At 49.6% G+C, this 12365-nt stretch overlaps 1 protein-coding gene across 2 annotated transcripts in view; it reads right to left on the bottom strand.

The window, feature by feature from the left end:
• The window catches only part of LOC147120909 (kinesin-like protein KIF13B), a 210350-nt gene extending 208122 nt beyond the window's left edge, over positions 1-2228 (bottom strand). Inside the window, exon 1 of one of the 2 annotated variants that reach the window (XM_085979428.1) lies at positions 1743-2228. In XM_085979428.1, the coding sequence (XP_085835554.1) occupies positions 1743-1797 (55 nt within the window). In that variant the 5' untranslated portion in view covers positions 1798-2228. The remainder of the gene's footprint in view (positions 1-1742) is intronic. The other variant, XM_085979421.1, reaches the window with a different exon arrangement.
• Between the last annotated feature and the right edge of the window lie 10137 nt (positions 2229-12365).

Below are 12365 nucleotides of genomic sequence, written 5' to 3'. Positions count from 1 at the left end.
GAAATTCCTCGCTTTTCAGCAGCGTTAAAAATTAAACAGAAAACAAACATTTAACTGGGGAGGATCAAAGTTGGCCACTGCTAAATGTGGACAAACTTCCGTAAAAAAAAAAATATCACATCCTGAAACCACCAGCTCATATTAGTACTAACTGCAAAAATACAATTGTTTCAACTTCCATAATTTTAAACTGAAAATAGGAAAGGAATTTTTAACACACGAAAGTTAATTTTTTTTGTCCGTTCCTGGGATGTGGGCGTCGCTGGCAAGGCCGGCATTTATTGCCCATCCCTAATTGCCCTTGACAAGGTGGTGGTGAGCCGCCTTCTTGAACCGCTGCAGTCCATGCGGTGAAGGTACTCCCACAGTGCTGTTAAGTAGGGAGTTCCAGGATTTTGACCCAGCGATGATGGCGGAACGGCGACATATTTCCAAGTGAGGATGGTGTCTGTCTTGCTGCAGTTGTACAGAGCCTTGGTGAGACCACACCTTGAGTATTGTGTGCAGTTTTGGTCGTCTTATCTGAGGAAGGATGTTCTTGCCATGGAAGGAGTGCAGCGAAGATTCACCAGATTGATACCTGGGATGGCAGGAATGACGTATGAGGAGAGATTGGGTCGATTGGGCTTATACTCGCTGGAGTTTAGAAGAATGAGAGGGGATCTCATTGAAACTTATAAAATTCTAACAGGACTGGACAGACTGGATGCAGGAAGGATGTTCCCGATGGCCGGGGAGTCCAGAACCAGGGGTCACAGTCTAAGGATAAGGGGTAAGCCATTTAATACAGAGATGAGGAGGAATTTCTTCACCCAGAGAGTGGTGAACCTGTGGAATTCTCTACCACAGAAAACAGTTGAGGACAATTCATTAAATATATTCAAGAAGGAGTTGGATATATTTGTTAAGGCTAAAGGGATCAAGGGATATGGAGAGAAGGCAGGGACAGGGTACTGAATTTGGATGATCAGCCATGATCTCGTTGAATGGTGGAGCAGGCTCGAGGGGCCGAATGGCCTACTCCTGCTCCTATCTTCTATGTTTCTATGTGTGTGACTTGAAGGACAGCTTGAAGGCGATGGCATGCCCATGCGCCTGCTGCCCTTGTCCTTCAAGGTGGTAGAGGTCGCAGGTTTGGGAGGTGTTGCCAAAAACAATTGCAAAACTGAAGTCCTTCAAGGCTAGTGGCTGGAAAATGCAGCCCTTCACCAACTGAATCACGTCAACAGGTGATCCTAGCAGGTAACCAGGAACACCTGACTTCTTTTATTCATGAAGTGACTCAGCCTGACCTTGATTCCCTCTCTCCTCCACCTGAATCATTAAAAAAAAACCTGCTTGCAATAATGAAAGAAGGGAGGGTTAGATAGAAACAAGATAACTTGCTACAGGTTACACATCTATGATTCAGACAGGATTCTTTAGGTGGTGGGGAGAAAACCCAGTCTTGATGTTTACAGCTGAGCCCTGTGTACTACTTTTAAACAAGTGCCACAAATCAGATCTCTAACATCATCACCTCTTTGTTTTGAAAGCAAAGCATATATATTAAAAAAAACTAAAATATTCATGAGGGCGATTAAATATTTTAATTATATACATCAAGGGAGTCGCAGCTTTGGTGAAGGGAACTGGTAGATTAAAAGCTTAGCTCCCCATCAATATTTACAAATCAGATTAAGCATAAGAATATCAGGTAAATTGCGAACAATATGTTTAATGCTTATAATGTCTGGTTTTACCTCTCCTGTTCATGGGGCGAATCCTTACCGCCACTTGCACGTTGGACTCGGACATGTTGCTGACAGGATGAAGCTCCCACTCCCAAAAATATTAAACTTTCCTCAGTTTTAAAATAATATATTTTTTTAAAAGGTAGGAGGGGAGACGGTTTCAATCGTCGACACGACCGGTGGCGACCTCGGGCTCGGACTCTCCCGGCGCTTCGCTTCACTCCTCAAACTTTTACCGACTAGTTTATTTTCTTGAGGTGATTTTCTTTTTAATTCTTCTTTTGTTTTCCTTTCCTCGCGCCCGTTTCACTTGTTTCGTTCCCGGAGTTTGAAGCCGCGACCCTTCGCCATGACAGCAACGAGCCGAAGCCGCAGCCGGTCCCGGCGGCCGGAGAGACTGGAGCCGAGGGAGGGAGAGCGGGGAGAAACTTCGGCAATCTCCGGAGAGAGAGTTCGGCAATCTCCGGAGAGCGAGAGAGCGAGGGTTCGGCAATCTCCGGAGAGAGTGAGAGCGAGGGTTCGGCAATCTCCGGAGAGCGAGAGAGCGAGGGTTCGGCAATCTCCGGAGAGAGAGCGAGGGTTCGGCAATCTCCGGAGAGAGAGAGAGGGTTCGGCAATCTCTGGAGAGAGAGCGAGAGTTCGGTAATCTCCGGAGGGTGCGAGGGATCGGCAATCTCCGGAGAGAGTGCGAGAGTTCGGAAATCTCCGGAGAGAGAGCGAGAGTTCGGCAATCTCCGGAGAGAGTGAGCGAGGGTTCAGCAATCTCCGGAGAGAGAGAGAGAGAGAGAGCGAGGGTTCGGCAATCTCTGGAGAGTGACTCACAAATATGCCCTGATTTCAGAAATCTGAATGACAACCAAAAACTCCCATACCTACTGGGAGAGGAGAGAAGCTGTATAACACTGGCGGCACACTATGTTACAGCTTGCCATGAACAGAGGGACAACCAGTAAACTAAGAAAAGAATATATATAAACAATGCGAATGTATATTTATACACTCAGGGATATACCTGTTTATACACTGTATGAATAGAACTGCGTTTATGTGCTAAACCATAAATGTATTTTGATGCTTTGGCAACATAAGATGTAACTTATCATGCCAATAAAGCGATTTGAATTGAATTGAATTGAATTGACTGAAGGTTCGGCAATCTCCGGAGAGAGAGCGAGGGTTCGGCAATCTCCGGAGAGAGAGCGAGGGTTCGGCAATCTCCGGAGAGAGAGTTCGGCAATCTCCGGAGAGAGAGAGAGGGTTCGGCAATCTACGGAGAGCGAGCGAGGGTTCGGCAATCTCCGGAGAGAGAGCGAGGGTTCGGCAAACTCCGGAGAGAGAGAGCAAGGGTTCAGCAATCTCCGGAGAGAGAGCGAGGGTCCGGCAATCTCCGGAGAGAGAGAGGGTTCGGCAATCCCCAGAGAGAGAGCGAGGGTTTAGCAATCTCCGGAGAGAGAGCGAGGGTTTGGCAATCTCCGGAGAGAGTGAGGGTTCGGTCATTTCCGGAGAGAGAGCGAGAGTTCGGCAATCTCCGGAGAGAGTGAGGGTTCGGCAATCTCCAGAGAGAGAGCGAGGGTTCGGCAATCTCTGGAGAGAGAGTTCGGCAATCTCCGGAGAGAGTGAGGGTCCAGCAATCTCCGGGGAGAGAGTTCGGCAATCTCCGGAGAGAGAGTTCGGCAATCTCCGGAGAGAGAGAGGGTCCAGCAATCTCCGGAGAGAGAGTGAGGGTTTGGCAATCTCCGGGGAGAGAGTTCGGCAATCTCCGGAGAGAGAGAGGGTTCGGCAATCCCCAGAGAGAGAGAGCGAGGGGTTCGGCAATCTCCGGAGAGAGAGAGCGAGGGGTTCGGCAATCTCCGGAGAGAGAGAGCGATAGTTCGGCAATCTCCGGAGAGAGAGAGAGGGTTCACCAATCTCTGGAGAGTTCGGCAACTCCAGAGAGAGAGAGGGTTCGGCAATCTCCGGAGAGAGAGAGAGGGTTCGGCAATCTCCAGAGAGAGAGAGCGAGGGTTCGGCAATCTCCGGAGAGAGAGTTCGGCAATCTCCGGAGAGAGAGAGAGGGTTCGGCAATCTCCGGAGAGAGAGACTGAAGATTTGGCAATATCCGGAGAGAGAGAGGGTTCGGCAATCCCCAGAGAGAGAGCGAGGGTTTAGCAATCTCTGGAGAGAGAGAGGGTTCGGTCATTTCCGGAGAGAGAGCGAGGGTTCGGCAATCTCCAGAGAGAGAGCGAGGGTTCGGCAATCTCTGGAGAGAGAGTTCGGCAATCTCCGGAGAGAGAGAGGGTCCAGCAATCTCCGGAGAGAGAGTGAGGGTTCGGCAATCTCCAGAGAGAGAGCGAGGGTTCGGCAATCTCCGGGGAGAGAGTTCGGCAATCTCCGGAGAGAGATCGGCAATCTCCGGAGAGAGAGCGAGGGTTCGGCAATCTCCGGAGAGAGAGAGCGAGGGTTCGGCAATCTCCGGAGAGAGAGAGGGTTCACCAATCTCTGGAGGGTTTGGCAATCTCCGGAGAGAGAGTGAGAGTTCGGCAACTCCAGAGAGAGAGAGGGTTCGGCAATCTCCGGAGAGAGAGTTCGGCAATCTCCGGAGAGAGAGCGCAAGGGTTCGGCAATCTCCGGAAAGAGAGAGGGTTTGGCAATCTGCAGAGAGAGAGTTCAGCAATCTCCAGAGAGCGAGAGCGAGGGTTCGGCAATCTCCGGAGAGAGAGTGCGGCAATCTCCGGAGAGAGAGTTCGGCAATCTCCGGAGAGAGGGTTCGGCAATCTCCGGAGAGAGAGAGCGAGTGTTCGGCAATCTCCGGAGAGAGAGAGCGAGGGTTCAGCAATCTCCGGAGAGAGACTGAAACTTCGGGGAATCTCCGGAGAGAGACTGAAACTTCGGGGAATCTCCGGAGAGAGACTGAAGGTTTGGCAATCTCCGGAGAGAGACTGAAACTTCGGCAATCTCCGGAGAGAGAGACTGATACTTCGGCAATCTCCGGAGAGAGACTGAAGGTTCGGCAATCTCTGGAGGGAGACTGAAGGTTTGGCAATCTCCGGAGAGAGACTGAAACTTCGGCAATCTCCGGAGAGAGAGACTGATACTTCGGCAATCTCCGGAGAGAGACTGAAGGTTCGGCAATCTCCGGAGAGAGACTGAAGGTTCGGCGATCTCCGGAGCGGGACTGAAACTTCGGCAATCTCCAGAGAGAGAGCGAAGGTTCGGCAATCTCCGGAGGGAGACTGAAGGTTCGGCAATCTCGGGAGAGTGACTGAAACTTTGGCAATCTCCGGAGAGAGAGCATAGAAACATAGAAGATAGGAGCAGGAGTAGGCCATTCGGGCCCTCGAGCCTGCTCCGCCATTCAATGCGATCATGGCTGATCATCCAAATTCAGTACCCGGTCCCTGCTTTCTCCCCATATCCCTTGATCCCTTTAGCCTTAAGAAATATATCCAAATCCTTCTTGAATATATTTAATGTATTGGCCTCTACTGCCTTCTGTGGTAGAGAATTCCACAGGTTCACCACTCTCTGGGTGAAGAAATTCCTCCTAATTTCTGTCCTAAATGGCCTATTCCTTATCCTTAGACTGTGACCCCTGGTTCTGGACTCCCCGACCATCGGGAACATCCTTCCTGCATCTAGTCTGTCCAGTCCTGTCAGAATTTTATAAGTTTCAATGAGATCCCCTCTCATTCTTCTAAACTCCAGCGAGTACAAGACAATCGACCCAATCTCTCCTCATACGTCATTCCTGCCATCCCAGGTATCAGCCTGGTGAATCTTCGCTGAACTCCTTCCATGGCAAGAACATCCTTCCTCAGATAAGGTGACCAAAACTGCGCACAATACTCAAGGTGTGGTCTCACCAAGGCCCTGTACAACTGCAGCAAGACATCCTTGTTCTTGTACTCGAATCCTCTCGCTACGAAGGCCAATATGCCATTTGCCTTCTTAACCGCCTGCTGCACCTGCATGCTTACCTTCAGCGACTGGTGCACAAGGACACCCAGGTCACGTTGCACTTCCTCTTCTCCCAATCTATTGCCATTCAGATAATAATCTGCCTTCCTGTTTTTGCCACCAAAGTGGATAACCTCACATTTATCCACGTTATATTGCATCTGCCATGCTTTTGCCCAATCACCCAACCTGTCCAAATCATCCTGGAGTTTCTCGGCATCCTCCTCACAGCACACACGTCCACCCAGCTTTGTGTCGTCTGCAAATTTGGAGATATTACATCTAGTTCCCTTGTCTAGATCATTAATATATATTGTGAACAGCTGGGGTCCAAGGACCGATCCCTGCGGTACCCCACTAGTCACTGCCTGCCACTCGGAAAAAGACCCGCTTATTCCAACTCTTTGCTTTCTGTCTGCCAACCAGTTCTCTATCCAAGTCAATACCTTGCCCCCAATCCCATGTGCCTGAACTTTTCACGCTAATCTCTTATGCGGGACCTTATCGAAAGCCTTCTGAAAGTCCAAATACACCACATCCACTTGTTCTCCCTTATCTATTTTACCAGTTACATCCTCAAAAAATTCCAGTAGATTAGTCAAGCACGATTTACCTTTTGTAAATCCATGTTGACGAAGGTTCGGCAATCTCCGGAGAGTGAGCGAAGGTTCGGCAATCTCTGGAGAGAGACTGAAGATTCGGCAATCTCCAGAGAGCGAGAATGAAGGTTCGACGATCTCTGGAGAGAGAGACCGAAGGTTCGGCAATCTCCGGAGAGAGAGAGCGAACTGTCGGCAATCTCCGGAGAGAGAGCAAAGGTTCGGCAATCTCCGGAGAGAGAGCGAAGGTTCGGCAATCTCCGGAGAGAGAGCGAAGGTTCGGCAATCTCCGGAGAGAGAGCGAAGGTTCGGCAATCTCCGGAGAGAGAGAGCGAACTGTCGGCAATCTCCGGAGAGCGAGTAAAGTTTCGGCAATCTCCGGAGTGAGAGCGAAGCTTCGGCAATCTCCGGAGAGCGAGTGAAGGTTCGGCATTCGCCGGAGAGAGAGCGAAGGTTCGGCAATCTTCGGAGAGAGAGCGAAGGTTCGGCAACCTCCGGAGAGAGAGCAAAGGTTCGGCAATCTTCGGAGAGAGAGCGAAGCTTCGGCAATCTCCGGAGAGAGAGCGAAGGTTCGGCAACCTCCGGAGAGAGAGCGAAGGTTCGGCAATCTTCGGAGAGAGAGCGAAGCTTCGGCAATCTCCGGAGAGAGAGCGAGGGTTCGGCAACCTCCGGAGAGAGAGCAAAGGTTCGGCAATCTCCGGAGAGAGAGCGAAGGTTCGGCAATCTCCGGAGGGAGAGTGAAGCTTCGGCAATCTCCAGAGAGAGAGCGAAGGTTTGGCAATTTCCGGAGAGAGAGCGAAGGTTCGGCAATCTCCGGAGAGAGAACGAACCGTCGACAATCTCCGGAGAGAGAGCAAAGGTTCGGCAATCTCCGGAGAGAGAGCGAAGGTTCGGCAATCTCCGGAGAGCGAGCGAACCGTCGGCAATCTCCGGAGAGAGAGCGAAGGTTCGGCAATCTCCGGAGAGAGACTGAAACTTCGGCAATCTCCGGAGAGAGAGCGAAGGTTCGGCAATCTCCGGAGAGAGAGCGAAGGTTCGGCAATCTCCGGAGAGGGAGCGAAGGTTTGGCAATCTCTGGAGAGCGAGCGAACCGTCGGCAATCTCTGGAGAGAGACTGAAGGTTCGGCAATCTCCGGAGAGAGAGCGAACCATCGGCAATCTCCGGAGAGGGAGCGAATGTTCGGCAATCTCCGGAGATAGAGCGAAGGTTCGGCAATCTCCGGAGAGAGAGCGAGGGTTCAGCAATCTCCGGAGAGAGGGCGAAGGTTTGGTAATCTCCGGAGAGCGAGCGAAGCTTCGGCAATCTCTGGAGAGAGGGACTGAAGGTTCGGCAATCTCCGGAGAGAGAGCGAAGGTTCGGCAATCTCCGGAGAGAGAGCGAAGGTTCGGCAATCTCCGGAGAGAGACTGAAACTTCGGCAATCTCCGGAGAGAGAGCAAATCGTCGGCAATCTCCGGAGTGAGACTGAAGGTTCGGCAATCTCTGGAGAGAGACTGAAGGTTCAGCAATCTCCGGAGAGAGAGCGAACGTTCGGCAATCTCCGGAGAGCGAGCGAAGTTTCGGTAATCTCCGGAGAGCGAGCGAAGGTTAGGCAATCTCCGGAGAGCAAGCGAACCGTCAGCAATCTCCGGAGAGAGAGCGAACTGTTGGCAATCTCCAGAGAGAGACTGAAGGTTCGGCAACCTCCGGAGAGATACCGAAGGTTTGGCAATCTCCGGAGAGAAAGCGAGGGTTCGGCAATCTCCGGAGAGAGAGCGAAGCTTCAGCAATCTCTGGAGAGAGGGACTGAAGGTTCGGCAATCTCCGGAGAGAGAGCGAAGGTTCGGCAATCTCCGGAGAGAGAGCGAAGGTTCGGCAATCTCCGGAGGGAGAGCGAAGGTTCGGCAATCTCCGGAGAGAGAGCGAACCGTTGGCAATCTCTGGAGAGAGACTGAAGGTTTGACAATCTCCGGAGAGAGAGCGAAGGTTCGGCAATCTCCGGAGAGCGAGCGAAGGGTCGGCAATCTCCGGAGAGAGAGCCAACCGTCGGCAATCTCCCGGGAGAGACTGAAGGTTCGGCAATCTCCGGAGAGAGACTGAAGGTTCAGCAATCTTCGGAGAGAGAGCGAAGCTTCGGCAATCTCCAGATAGAGAGCGAAGGTTCGGCAATCTCCAGAGAGAGACTGAAGGTTCGGCAATCTCCGGAGAGAGACTGAAGGTTCGGCAATCTCCGGAGAGAGACTGAAGGTTCGGCAATCTCCGGAGAGAGACTGCAGGTTCGGCAATCTCCGGAGAGAGAGCGAACCGTCGGCAATCTCCGGAGAGGGAGCGAATGTTCGGCAATCTCCGGAGATAGAGCGAAGGTTCGGCAATCTCCGGAGAGAGAGCGAGGGTTCGGCAATCTCCGGACAGAGAGCGAACCGTCGGCATTCTCCTGCCCAACATTGACTGCCCAGCCCATCCACCCTCGCACGCAATGGATCCCATGACAATTGGAAAGCCAACACACGGACTGCAGCGGTTCAAGAAGGCGGCTCACCACCACCTTCTCAAGAGCAATTAGGGATGGGCAATAAATGCCGTCCTTGCCAGCGACGTCCACGTCCCATAAAATGAATTTTAAAAACACTCTTCATTGCCCAATTGGATGAGTCTTGAGTGTCCGTCAAACTGCCTTTTCCCCCTCCCCATCTCCAATATTTTATAACAAAGAAACAACAGTATTCAAAGAAGATGGAAAATTGCATTTTTTTTTAATGCGGCTATGATTTTTCTCTCGGGTTGCCCAAGAGATGAATCATTAATACCTGGAGACTCCAGGACAGCTCAACCCTAATCTGGGCTGTAACAAACCCTTAAAGTATTCTGCTTCATGGGAAATAGATCAGCAAACTAGGCAGTATGATTAATCTGGTATATTTCAAAAATTCAGGTAATTGTTCCAAAATGAGGGTGTGTTAAGACAAAAAGACACTGGTATTTATGCGGCACCTTTCACATCCTCATGACATTCCAAAGTGCTTCACTGCCAATGAATTCTTTCTGAACAAAGCTGGGTGGGCGTGTGTGCTGTGAGGAGGATGTCGAGAAACTCCAGGATGATTTGGACAGGTTGGGTGATTGGGCAGAAGCATGGCAGATGCAATATAACGTGGATAAATGCAAGGTTATCCACTTTGGTGGCAAAAACAGGAAGGCAGATTATTATCTGAACAGCAATAGATTGGGAAAAGGGGAAATGCAACGAGACCTGAGTGTCCTTGTGCACCAGTCGCTGAAGGTAAGCATGCAGGTGCAGCAGGCGGTTAAGAAGGCAAATGGTATGCTGGCCTTCATAGCAAGAGGGTTCGAGTACAGGAGCAAGGATGTCTTGCTGCAGTTGTACAGGGCCTTGGTGAGACCACACCTTGAGTATTGTGTGCAGTTTTGGTCGCCTTATCTGAGGAAGGATGTTCTTGCCATGGAGGGAGTGCAGCAAAGATTCACCAGACTGATACCTGGGATGGCAGGGATGACGTATGAGGAGAGATTGGGTCGATTGGGCTTATATTCGCTGGAGTTTAGAAGAATGAGAGGGGAGCTCATTGAAACATAAAAAATTCTAACAGGATTAGACAGACTAGATGCAGGAAGGATGTTCCCGATGGCAGGGGAATCCAGAACCAGGGGCCACAGTCTAAGGATAAGGGGTAAGCCATTTAGGACAGAGGAGGAATTTCTTCACCCAGAGAGTGGTGAACCTGTGGAATTCTCTACCACAGAAGGCAGTTGAGGCAAATTCATTAAATATATTCAAGAAGGAGTTGGATATATTTCTTAAGGCTAAAGGGATCAAGGGATATGGGGAGAAGGCAGGGACAGGGTATTGAATTTGGATGATCAACCATGATCGCATTGAATGGCGGAGCAGGCTCGAGGGGCCGAATGGCCTACTCCTGCTCCTATCTTCTATGTTTCTATGTTTAACACTGCTGTGAAGTGCCTCAGGATATTTCATGGCGGTAAAGGCGCCAAATAAATGCAAGTTGTTGTGAGAAGGGACCCACAAGCAGCTAATGAGATGAAGGATCAGTTAAGCTGTTCTTGATAACAATTTTTGTAATGTAGGAAACGCAGCAGCCAATTTGAGCACAGCAAGGCCCCACAAACTGCAATGTGTCAATGATCAGATCATGGCCCAGTAATTCCTGTCACAACGCGTGAGTACGGACGGGGTACTCACGCGTGTGCCAGGAGGAATTGCCGGTTTTCAGCATGCACAGCGCATGCGCTGAAAACCGGCATTTCCTGTCCTCTGACCCAAGGGGTTAAGAGGCTGAACGCATGCGCGGTATTGGGCAGCGCGTGCGACTTGGATTTCCTGTATTTTTACAGATTTGCGCATGTGTAAAGGGCTCCGGTTTTTACGCATTGAAAAACCACACGTAAGTACTTAGTTTTACAGGTAAGTGGTCTTTTAGTACAATTTAGAATTTTTTTTTCCACAGGTTTATTATTTTTAAAGAATCTACAGTAAGGTAAGTTTAGTTTTAGACCCTATTTTTTAAAAATTTATTTTTTTCAAAAATTTGATTAATTGTTTAAAATAGTTTTTTAAAGTTATTCATAGTTAATTTAATTATTGGGATGCTTTTTAAAATTTTATTTAAAGTTTAAGTAGTGTTTTGGGGTGCCGTACTTTTCATGAGTTTGACAGTCTTTACTATCAAACTTATGAATGAAGTTTCCCCTCCCCTGATTGGCTGAACAGTGCTCACCTGATCCCAGCCGGCACATCGCACTAACTACGCCGCTGGGTCAGGTTAGCACAGCGCGCCGAGATCAGAACCGGGCCACTTACAGGAAATCCACTGCGGGCCAGGTTTCAGATGTCGGCGCGCCGGGTAAGTGCACATCGGGGGCTTGCACACGCGGCAAGCCCCCGACAGGAATTACTGGGCCAATGTCTTAATCCAAATGTACACTCTCGGGAGCCGCAAGCCTACATTTCGTTGTACTGCACTTGTGCACTAACAATGACAATAAAAGTTGATTTGATTTGATTTGATTTGATTTTTCCATTATGGTACAACACACCAGAGACCACATGGGATGCTCTTTACATTATTCTGTCCAATAAAAGATAGTAAGGTGTGATCTAATTGAGGTGCTTAAGATGATTAAAGGATTTGATAGGGTAGATAAAGAGAAACTATTTCCTCTGGTGGCAGAGCCCAGAACAAGGGGGCATAACCTTCAGATTAGAGCCAGGCCATTCAGAGGTGATGTCAGGAAGCACTCCTTCACACAAAGGGTAGTGGAAATCTGGAACGCTCTCCCCCAATAAAGCTATTCAGGCTGGGGGGTCAACTGAAAATGTCAAAACTGAGATTGATAGAAAAAAAATAGGAGCAGGAGTAGGCCATTCGGCCCTTCGAGCCTGCTCCGCCATTCAATATGATCATGGCTGATCCTCTATCTCAATACCATATTCTCGCTCTCTCCCCATACCCCTTTGTCATGAATCTTACCATTCATGGGGAAATGACTCATGAAATAACACTGGGCGGCCAGCTGGTGGCGCCGTCCAAGGAGTATAAATACTCGGGCGTGGGCCCAGCTTGTTCAGGACGTTTCTGTAACCAGGAACTAGTGATGTAACTAGAATCTCATGGTTGTGAAACAGTTGATTAAAGCCTTGTTTTATACTCAAGTGCTCAGTAGTCTTTTTACATCACCCTTGATGCCTTTTGTGTCTAGAAATCTATCTATCTCCTTTTTAAATATATTCAGTGACTTGGCCTCCACAGCCTTCTGTGGTAGAGAATTCCACAGGTTCACCACCCTCCGAGTGAAGAAATTTCTCCTCATCTCAGTCCTAAATGTCCTACCCCGTATCCTGAGACTGTGACCCCTCGTTCTAGACCCCCCAGCCAGGGGAAACATCCTCCCTGCATCCAGCCTGTCTAGCCCTGTCAGAATTTTATACGTTTCAATGAGATCCCCTCTCATTCTTCTAAACTCTAGTGAATATTTTCATTAGGTAAGGATATTAAGGGATACGGAGTTAAGATACAGATCAGCCATGATCTAATGAGCCCCTAATCTTCTTACAATGGTGCCGTGGGATCATTTACGT

The sequence above is a fragment of the Somniosus microcephalus genome, chromosome 3 (genome assembly GCF_052327205.1).
Source record: "Somniosus microcephalus isolate GS21.2 chromosome 3, FLI_Smic_1.0, whole genome shotgun sequence".
In the NCBI taxonomy this organism is placed as follows: Eukaryota; Metazoa; Chordata; class Chondrichthyes; order Squaliformes; family Somniosidae; genus Somniosus; species Somniosus microcephalus.
This window is presented reverse-complemented; position numbering and strand designations above follow the sequence as displayed.